Consider the following 10,518-nt stretch of genomic DNA (forward strand, 5'->3'; position numbering starts at 1 on the left):
CATGCAAAAGAAAAACGCTCTCCTGGATTTCTGTGACACTTATTTAATAAGCTAACTTACACTATCAGATATGTCTCCAGTCTTCCAGCCTTTCAGCTGCATTTTGGATACTGGAACCCCGAGCTCTGTCTCAAGGATTTGTTTGATTCCTCCTGCAAATGAGATGTAGGAATGTAGAGGGTCTGCAGAGGGGCATGTTGGCTCGGTCCTTACGTACTGAGACACAAACTCACCAACTGTGCTGCCTTCCTCCATTACCAGATCTACAGAACGTTGTCTGTACTCCACCCTGAAGTTCAGCATCCGGGGCTGACGTTCCACAATTTGTCTGGAGGAGATGCTGGCGGGGCAAAAAGCTGGAGTCGATGACGACAGGGGTGAGGAGGAGGAGGAAGAGGAGGAGGGTGGAGGGGCCGCACTTCCCGCTGCTGCATCGGCTGCTTCTGTTTGGCCTAGCGGTCCGTAAATGCCGGCCTGGCTGGCTTCACTGGGATAGAAGTGACAAGGTCAGGACGGTGCATAAGGTAAAATAATCAAATTTAGGAGACAAAACTGGAGCAAAGAAATCATGAGGGAATGCCATAAAATGCTAACATTAGTGGATATTTGTGACCTGAATTGTCTTATCTGTATCCTGTAACAGAAGCGTGGAAAAAGAACATGCTGCAGGATCAAATGCAGTATTGTGGCATTTGTCTGGTGCAAACAGGAACTGCCTTATGAGAGCAGAGCACCAGAATATTTGAACAAAGACTGTGTTTTTCTTGGCTCAGAGGCAAAGTTACTTAAGGTGCAAGGTCAACAGTGATGCAAGAGAAAAAAATAACGCTCCAAAACAGACTGAGCCAAGAGAGATTAACTCAAATGTTAGAACTTTTCTCCTCAGTTTACTAAAAGAACTGTTGTCTAAATTTGATGTTGTCAAACTCTCTTAAAGAATATTACTAAATGCAGTGTAATATTTGACATGTCATTATCATAGGTAAGGGTTGTAAAATAAGAGGTTCTGAGCAAAGGATTCTTACAAGTGCAATAAGTGCGTGAGGAAATGTTAGATTAGAATTGGCACAGCAACAGTAAAGGCCGTTAAACCACCTGTTTTCACTGTCTGGCTGAGCCTTTCTGCTGCGTATACCTAGCTTCTCCATCACAAGAATGCCTCTTCTGGTTTTTCTGATTGCACGTGAGGCAGGAAGCGGCAGAGCGGCGCGCTGTCCACCTGGCTCTGGCTCAGGTCACGTCATCAGTCTGTTTACTGGGCTGTGCCAGTGTACTCATGACCGTGCCAGCCTGACACACACTAAACACGTTACACAGCCAACGGCTACCATTCAATGTGTCCTTGAGAAAAGGCCTGGAAGATTCTCACGGCACCGGGTCCCAAAGCACACGGGCGTACGTCGTGCACACGGGATTCCCAGATACACTGTGTTTTCAAAGCATGTCGAGGCAGAGCGGGTCCAGGTCACATCACCCATTCATGGGTGCAATCTGACTTTTAAGGGACTGAGAGGAGCTTAATGCTTCTAAAAGAACCCTTTTTTTTATTTAGAAAGTGTATTCAAGTGCTCTCTGGCAGGCTGCTGCCTCACCGCCACAGTTGCTTTTATCTGTTTCTGAAGCGTGCAACTGAAAAGCAAGTGTAGCGCTGGCTGTAGTCTCCACCTCAGCGGCATGATGAGGGTGTCAATGTTAGTGAGGGAGGGAGGGCATGTGCACATGCAGGTGATGGTGCTGAAGGACTCACAACGATACCCTGCTGATTAATATGGACTTCTTGCATTTATGATACTTTGATTTCTGCTTTTGTTTAACACGTATGACCCCCCCCCTCGCTTTTCACCATTGTCTGTCTTAGCATAGAATTTACAGTGTTGCAGATGGAAAAGTGGTGCTGAACTCTTAGAAATGACCATCTATGATGATGGACTGAATGATGCATTTCCTGAGATTTCTAATAACGAGTATGAATAAGTTATTGGTTACCTCTGAAGGATGCCGTTCTCCTGTGGTATCACACCATTGATTGCTGCCTGTGATGGAAGCAGAGGTAGGTTATTCAAATGTGATGCCATTTTTCCTTTTGTGATATTACCAGAATTAACTCTTAACTGTATACGCAATAAACTGTGAGCAGTACAAAAGAGAATTGTGATGCAATATTAAAAAAACTCAGCAATGTCCAACTGGCAGCATTTTAATAAGATTATTTAAATATACATCAAAAAGGTGCTGCCAGAATCTATTGAACTTGAAGCTACACGAAGCTACCACAATTTAACTGACAGTGATCTGATGCACCAACTATTTAAACATTAGAAACTAGGCTGAGTAGAGGAAAGAGCAAACAGACCAAAGCACGAGATAACAGATCGAACCTCTCACTATCAGAGTACACCTGTGGCCAGATGACTTCATCCAGAAATTCAGTTATAATTCAGTTAGTAGTTGGATGCATTAAAGAAATGAATGCAGTTGAAGGGAGAGCAAAGAAATAGATGACTCTGATTTGAATCGAGTTACTAGAGAAGTGGTCCAAATCCTACACTGAACTCCAGCCTTTGTATCTCTGCTGTTCTTTGGTAACTACTCGCCTCATTTACAATGTTCTGGGGTTTGGAGTTCATGCAGAAGTGGAACTTTACCTGAGGGAGACGGTTACTAACAGCTATTGTTGAAAAAGAAGCAGCTAGCCACTCACAGAACAAACAGTACAGCACAGAGGAGACCTTGATCTTTGACCTTAAAGGTCAATGTGATGCCACTATTTCAGTATAAAGCCACATGTTGGTTACGATCACAGGAATCCCTTTATCACCCTGTGATGTGAACATTCCTGACTTAATGTGGGACCTTTTCCATTAAACCTGTCAATTTCACCTATAAGAGATAATATATTACTATTATTATTATTATATATTATTATCACAGAAGACCTGTTTCATTATTCCAAATCTTTTTAACCCTTTCATTCCTCACTCCATCACAACAAACATGCCTGTAAACGAATGTTCTGTTGTGAGTGTTTCCAAAAACCCACCAGCTTCTGCAAGTCATCAGATTTCCAGGTGCAGCGAGTACCAGCTCCATTGTCTCTGCCTGTGCTGAACACATGCCAGCATCTGTCTAAACACACGCTCACGCCCACCATTATGCTATGGTGCGAGGAAAAGAGCCTCTCTTCTTGCTGTGATGGCTCATCATGAGTTAAGAATTGTTTGGGACTCTAAACTCTGCACAGTTCTCACAGTCACCTGAATGATTGTGAATGCCCTGATCCCAAAGAAACATTCTAGTAAAAAGGGAGAGATTACTTTCTCCACAATGTGTCTTATTGGATGGCACATGAACTCCTGACCTCCTGAACTTGTACTCAGGGTGACGAGAACCTGCCTGTCAAAGAGCACAGCCCACAGATAACGAACTTACCACTAAATCCCAGTTGTTAAGCTCTAAGAGAGTGATTGCCTCTGCGATGTTGTCAATTCCAGTGCAAGCCTACGAGAGGGAAAAACACAGATTAGAGAACAGATTTGTAATACATAATCCTGCAGGTCCTTCTGAGTTCTCATTATGAACTGCACAAAACGTCAGAGCAAAAATAGAGCTCTAATAGGGAAATAAAGCTGACTTATAACGACTCATGATGGCAGTAGCTAAACCGAGCCAACCCAAACAAGTTATAGCATAAATGGACTTCAACACCACAAAAGATCAGGATGCAGTGACACCTTTGCAGAAGGTTGACAGGTAGTTGGCCAAGATATTTAATAATATTAAAGGGAAGGAAAACAGCAGCAATGTAAAGGTGAGAGTACTGTTAACTCATGACATCAGACCAGAAACAGATCAGGATAGACAAAATAATTTTACAATAACCATTATCTTTTCAATAATTCTTATTCTACGGACAATATCCCTTCAGAATAATTTAAAACTAGCAAAAAAAAGCCCCAATAATCACAAAACATATTATTTGACTTTGTGATTGCCTCAACTGCATGAGACTTATTAACAGTAAAGAAAAGTCTGAAAATCCAAGAATGGAGAGGGAAAATTACATTGGTATCATTGTGAGATTATTGAATACATTTTGGATTACTGAATACTTGGAAGAACGCCAAAGGGTAGACCTTATTGAGAGGGTGAACTACATTACTGTTATATATGTGCTGTTTGTACGAGAATCAAACGTGCTTTTATAACAAAAGCATATGGAAAACATACTCTGCTACCGGCAAATCAGTCCTCATGTTTCATGTCTCAGCGGAATAGAAGACATAAAAGAGCTGAGGACAACAATTAAAGCTAGAGACGCTGACAGCTTTGAGGAGCCCTTTCGCGATCTAAAGCATCATTTTTCAAGAACGCAAACTCAAAACTAGTACACACCATGGATTGTCCCGGTGTTTAGACTGTTAGCTATTAGTTTGTTGTTTAATGCCATCAGAACAATGTCTTGTTTTTAAGAGTCAGAGAGCTTTCGGTGTGTTAGCTTACGTTGTTAGCAACAAGAAACAAGAGCTTAGCTTAGCTTAACTGCCAGTCAGTCAGTGTATTACGTTGCTGACAGTAGTCAGAAGATGCTCCACAGAGAAATAACAAAATGCTTCTTCATACATGTGCTTGGTACATTTGAGACACACCTGAAAGTCGGCCAGAATCATTTCTCTATCCATGTTGTTATCGCCGCTTTCGGAGGCCATGGCGATGACTGGCGAAAAGCAATTCCTCTTCCTCTGGTTCTTGCCGCTTCTCGCCTCAAAGAGCGACACAAATTATTTATAATTTAACTAGTCGGGGGGGCCAACAATCTAAAAGTGGGAAACTTCAAGATAAGAAAACTTTGTACGAATGTAAATATACAGAAATGATGTCAAAAACTGTTGCAGTCTTTTACTATCTCATATCGTTATCCTCACCCATTGCTTTTAGGGCTGTAAAGCGTTTTACCGTAAAGCGGCTCCGATGTCGTAAAAATTCAACGCGAGATGTCGCCAGTCTGTGCGTAAACATGAGGTGTTTCTTTTAAACACACTTCGCAGTGTGGCCGCTGTGGCATCCTTAACAAAAGAGAATTGATCTGTTGCTAACAAACCTTACCTTCATTCGTTGCTTTTCTGTCCAAAAGTCTATGAGGCCTTCACTCATTATTTATAGCACATTGAATGCACTGGTAGAAATATGGAAAGTACCTTAATAGGTTCTAGTAAAAGAATATGAATACTATTTATAGTATTTTGGACACTATGTATATTATTCTGTAGATGTTTTAGTGTAGATTTTATCGTTTAAATAATCTTGTACGTGTTACTGGTAATTTGAGGCCAAACAAGTTTGGTCTGAGAGTAGAAGTCACCAACAGACAAAATGTTCTTGTCTGCTGCCTCATTTCATTACTTATCCTCCTGAAAATAAACTCAGGCAAAATCTCAATCTATCAGGTGAGGACAAAATAATCCACTATGAGGTTCCCATGTTTGTTGGAAAATACAGTATGTTTTCTCTATTTTATTGAACAGTACAGAACACATGTGTAATGTCATATATAAGATTTTAATGCGAGTTTCTGGTCAGAGAAAATGTGTAACATGAAAGCCAAAGTGCAAATTTTGTTTTATTATCTACAGTAGAGGCTTTCACAGCGTACACTGTAAGCAGTTTAATGCCATAGATAATATTCGGCCACCCATTTGACCATCTCTTTTGTCCTTCAGTTTAGCAGGATAACCTGGGACTATTGCTGACACTAGGGGGCGCCCTGGGTACAGAAATAGAAAGGTGACGCGTCATTTTCATTATGACATCAGCCGATAAAAACGCTTTTCGACGAATAAAATAAAATATATATGTTTTACTTTCAATGACGTTCGGGTTTGGGTTTATTCTCCGGCATACTTTTGTATTTATTTTTATTTTTAAATAATATATTCCCTTGTGCAAAACGGCAGTGACGCCGAATCCAGGCGGGCTGCGTCCAATCAGCTCATTTTGGCAACAATTTCAAAATGTTTTTCCTAAACGAATAACGGCGAGTCCTGTTATTGTTCGCGGCCTGGGTGCTGCGTGGCGACGGCTGTTCCGCTCTCGAGTCATATTTCGTTCATTTCTATATGAGATATTGAAAGCACTTAGAATTCGTCACAAAGGCCTTTCATGCGGTGACAGGTTTACTTTTGACTCAAATAGGCTCCACGACGATCGCTTCTCCGTAACTAAATGCACGTCCAGCCTTTCTTTTTCGTTTTGGTCCCGTTTTTCTTCGGGACGGAAGAGACTAAGACGCGTGTCTCTAGACGCGTCTGTTTTATTTTTATTTATTTAGTGCTATTTGTCGCCTTTTCTAACCTCACTTCCCGGTAAGATCTATCAAGAAATGGGGAACAGTTCAGGAGCAAAGTAAGTTTTGTTATTGCTTTATTAGAAGCAGTAGGCTATTATTATTATTATTATTATTAGAACATAGGTTCAAGGCAGCGCATAGCTCACCTAGCGGACACTGGATGACAAAAACCTGTCAAGTCATCCCCCCTTTTTAGGTGACAGGCCGCTCTGTTGATGGCGCACTTTGCTAAATTCAGGCTTTGCCTAAAATGGTCTTTTAGTTAAAAGAAAAAAACCAAACAAACGCCTGATCTCTAGAATCTAGTCCATCCATTTATAATTATCTCCTGATGCCACAAGCATGTTACTTTTTGTTACTCATTTTTTAAAAGCAGATTTTTATGAATTTGCTCAGAAGCTACAGGTGAAGGGGTTTTAGGGTGGATTTTGTACTCAATCAGGATGGCTGTGCACAGCTGCTCTTGAAAATTTGCTTCATAACCTTGTAAATCTGTTATGTGTATTATCTGGGACTGATCCTTTTAGGGTAAACACGATTCAATTTCATTAGGTTGTCAGTGTTTTGAAAAGGTGTTTAGCATCTCACAAATATACAAAGTATTTGGTCTGATCTACATTCGTCTTTTTAGTCACTTGTCCTTGTAGGGTTACAGTGGCTCTGGAGTGTAGTTGCCTTCAGGCGAGATGAAGATTTGATGTAAATAATTTAACAACATTCATCTTTCACTTCACTTTCACTACGTTTGTTTTTATTTGAACTGATGTCACAGCAGATGTCCACATACAAAACCTTTTTTTTATTTTAAGACGCCCCTTAATTCAGTGGTTCCGCTGTCAATGGGATGGGCAGAAAGAGGATAAAAATTCTGTTTCTCCCCCCATTCTAGTAGTTAGAGCCTTCCCCTCTCGGCCTCGTTCTCTCACTGTACATTGTGCAGCCATGAGTGCTAGCTTAGAAGATCTGCTCTGTAATGCCTCTGCCAGTGGAAATCGAAACGAGGTGACAAGGTTGTTGCAAAATGGAGCTGATGTTAATGGATTTAACCAGTTTAACAGAACAGCACTGCAGGTAAGTGACATATTTGAAAACGTGGATATGTATTTGTGTGTGTGTGTGTGTGTGTGTGTGTGTGTGTGTGTGTGTGTCAGAATGCTGTTAGCCACATGCTGTTCACTTCCTCATCTTTTGTCTTTGAGGAAAGCTTTGGAGTCATAATACATACAAAATAATAATCTAAAATGTTACAGATTTCAAGTGAACCTTCCGAATGTGTGTGAATGTGTGCAGAAGAGCTAGAATATGCTAAATCTTTATAAAATGAACACCATAAAACCGAAAACAAATCCAGTTTTGATTTTAGCTGATTCACCCATGTCACATTACCAAATGTTTATTAGGCCATATGCTGCATTTTCATGGCTAAATGTTTAAGAATTGAATGCAGCATCTACTATATCACATCTTGCAATAAAAATATGTTATGATTTCAAGCAATTTACTCTGTTTAGTAACAAATAAAAGCAAAAAGTGAAAGATGCTTAAATAAGAGGTTAAAGGGGACAATAGCAACTAGCAAAAGGTCAGAATCATTGCAGCTGAATTACAAAATGGCTGTTATAAACCAAATGATGGCAGGAGGCCTGAAAACAAGGAAAGAGATATAGATGTATGAAATAGATATATGAATATATATATATATATGAATTAATTTAGATCCGTATGAATTTTTCCATTTACCACTGATTAATAATTTTCAATCATTTTAAACTAAATGCTGTCTACAATAAAACGAATACATTAAAATGAACAACAATGAATTATAAAATCATTCCTATAAAATGCACGCCATGGTAAGCTGTTGTGACAGATGTTTAGGTTTCTAGACATAGTCACGCACTTTTCGCAGTCGCTCAAACACGCCGTGACTGAACCCACGCATAATTCCGCATCGCTGTAAATTACTCACATAGATCATAAACGAATCCAACCCTTGAACTCTGGTCTTGCAAAACGTAATATCTAAATAAAATAAAACATTTCTAAAATATTTGGATGCCCGACCTACGTTTGGGAATTCATTTGGGAACGATTTAAAGGTATCGTAACGAAGAGGGTTGCTAAATCCCGGTATAGGGCCTTTTCTCGCTTACAGGCTATATACAAGCGATTTTAAAGGTCCCCGTTTCACCCCCGAGAAAATAGTGTATTATTTATTTACTCATTAATATTTTCACCGCGACTTGAGTCTTTTTTTGGCCCGTATGCCAATTCTAACATTTACGGCACCTTTCCTTTATCGGCAGTGATAAGGTATCTATGAATTGACCTTGGGTCAACCTGTGAATCCTTCCTGTCTTCCGGTCTCGGGCGCACTTGTCCTGTTCGTGTCCATGTCTGGGTCCAGGTTGCAAAGACGAGCGACGCCGCCCTGATCCTGCAGCTCCTCCAGGCTGGAGCGAACCCCGACGTCGCTGACCCGGCCTGCGGACTCACCCTGCTGCACGACACCTCGCGAGAGGGATTCGACGATTCCGTGCAGGTGTTGCTGGAGCACGGGGCGGACGCGAATAGGGTCGACGTCGAAGGGAACCTGCCCCTGCACGTGGCCGCCCGGGAGGGTCACCTGAAGGTGGTGCAGCTGCTAATCGGGAAAACCGCGAACCCCCACCAATACAACAACGAGGGTTTCACCGCCCTCTGGGTCGCGTTGCAGCAGGGGAAGACGGACACGGCCCAATACCTGCAGAGTATTTGAAAGCGCGTGAGTGATCTGCTTTCTGCGCGCGAGCTATAGCTTTGGTTTTTTGGTTTTGTTTTTTTTTCAAGTTTTGGCCTAAAATTTAGCCCAGCGATGACGAAACCATTAAAGAACCCCCCACAAAGCTGCCAGGAGTTTAATATAATTTGGTTTTAATCAAGGCGTCGAAGGATAAAAGCCATCGGCGTCAAACCCGCGAGGTTCATCCAATTATGTTTTATTTTCAAATAAACGCAAGCTGACCGAGGAGCGCCACCTGGAGGTGGGGGCTGAAGACGGGCCCTCATTGAACAGTTCCATTAAAATTATGCAAATATATTTTAGATTAAAAAAAACAAAAAAAACAAAACAACTTGTAAAATCTAGACGAAATGACTCGGTCCCAGACCGGAGGAGACCTTTTCTGACTCGCACTGTCAATTTCTCTTCCACAGAGAATGATACGGTGATTGTGGTCGTGCTTTCGTTTCATTATCTTATTAACAAATGATAGATAGCTAGATAGATACTTTATTACAGATATAAGAGCCAGATTTATATGTATAATGTTGGTCTCCATTTCTTTATTTTAAGTGCAGGAATTTGTCTTTTTTCGGGGGCTTCTGAATGTCGTGAAAACGACTCCCTCAGAAAAGCATATTCAAATATACGAAGGTTTGATACGGAAAGCGTTTAATTTTACTCTGTAGATAGAATAAATTAAAAAAAACGAAACAAAAAAGGTTAAAATAAGTGAAACAAAATGATAACAACACGCCCAAAAGCAGAAGGGAGAAGCACAGGCACTGAAACCGACCCCTTCCTAACACTTCATCAGACTTCCTGTAATGTAATGTTTTAGACGTGATGAACCACCTCATTTAAGATTGAATAGAGTTTAGAAAGTTGTATGGTCTTCGTAACCATTTACCAATGACGAAATAACTTAATTGCTCTTTTTTGCAGAATTGTTAATGGTTGCAGTATGCAGATTTATGTATTGTCCCAGGCTTCAGCACAGTAATTTAATATGGTAAAACCAGTGAACAATAGAGGATGTAGGGATTTACCAAATGTATGTGCTGTTAAAATATATTGATTACTCTAAAGCACAAATAAATGGTCAAAGGAAACTGTAAATACACCTACACTAAATCTTCAGTAGGCATGTTATGTTTGTCTTGTGAAGAATGATGAGATGAATCTGCTTGTACTTACAAAACACATCCCTGTATAACTGTTGTTAGCACTGATGTTGGAAAAAGCTTTATAACCCAATTATTTTGCTTGTTTCCACAGTGATGTGAAGGGAGAACAGGATGAAGATGAAATCTTCGACTTTTTACTGATTCTAACATTTTACCAATTCATATAGCTCATTAAATAAACTGTCAGAATAATCCACAAGATCCATTTTCCTGTCTTCATGCATGTC

General features: G+C 40.6%; 2 protein-coding genes across 4 annotated transcripts in view; one reads left to right on the top strand and one right to left on the bottom strand.

Moving 5' to 3' along the window:
- The window catches only part of faf1 (Fas (TNFRSF6) associated factor 1), a 43,891-nt gene extending 38,950 nt beyond the window's left edge, over positions 1-4,941 (bottom strand). The window contains exons 1-5 of the mRNA XM_057037513.1: positions 4,647-4,941; positions 3,430-3,498; positions 1,987-2,033; positions 234-487; positions 61-152 (exon numbers count right to left, since the gene is read on the bottom strand). Coding sequence (XP_056893493.1) covers positions 61-152; positions 234-487; positions 1,987-2,033; positions 3,430-3,498; positions 4,647-4,706 — 522 coding nt within the window. The 5' untranslated portion in view covers positions 4,707-4,941. The remainder of the gene's footprint in view (positions 1-60; positions 153-233; positions 488-1,986; positions 2,034-3,429; positions 3,499-4,646) is intronic.
- Positions 4,942-5,956: 1,015 nt separating this feature from the next.
- cdkn2c (cyclin-dependent kinase inhibitor 2C (p18, inhibits CDK4)) lies at positions 5,957-10,490 on the top strand. Of its 3 annotated transcripts, none has more exons than XM_057037518.1 (4): positions 5,957-6,399; positions 7,284-7,414; positions 8,751-9,107; positions 10,383-10,490. In XM_057037518.1, the coding sequence occupies exons 2-3, from the start codon at positions 7,286-7,288 to the stop codon at positions 9,099-9,101; spliced, it is 480 nt and encodes a 159-aa protein (XP_056893498.1). In that variant the 5' UTR covers positions 5,957-6,399; positions 7,284-7,285; the 3' UTR covers positions 9,102-9,107; positions 10,383-10,490. The 3 variants fall into 3 exon arrangements, with proteins under 3 accessions (XP_056893498.1, XP_056893497.1, XP_056893499.1); XM_057037517.1 differs by having other exon boundaries at positions 5,958-6,399; positions 7,233-7,414; XM_057037519.1 differs by having other exon boundaries at positions 5,961-7,414; positions 8,751-9,030.
- Positions 10,491-10,518: the final 28 nt, after the last annotated feature.

This window comes from Takifugu flavidus, chromosome 7, assembly GCF_003711565.1.
Source record: "Takifugu flavidus isolate HTHZ2018 chromosome 7, ASM371156v2, whole genome shotgun sequence".
NCBI lineage: Eukaryota > Metazoa > Chordata > Actinopteri > Tetraodontiformes > Tetraodontidae > Takifugu > Takifugu flavidus.

Bases quoted from the DNA above. Each gene is read 5' to 3' on its own strand.
- cdkn2c (XM_057037518.1), top strand. From the start codon at position 7,286: ATGAGTGCTAGCTTAGAAGATCTGCTCTGTAATGCCTCTGCCAGTGGA. The intron at 7,415-8,750 runs GTAAGTGACATA...GTCTGGGTCCAG, and splicing joins TTAACAGAACAGCACTGCAG to GTTGCAAAGACGAGCGACGC.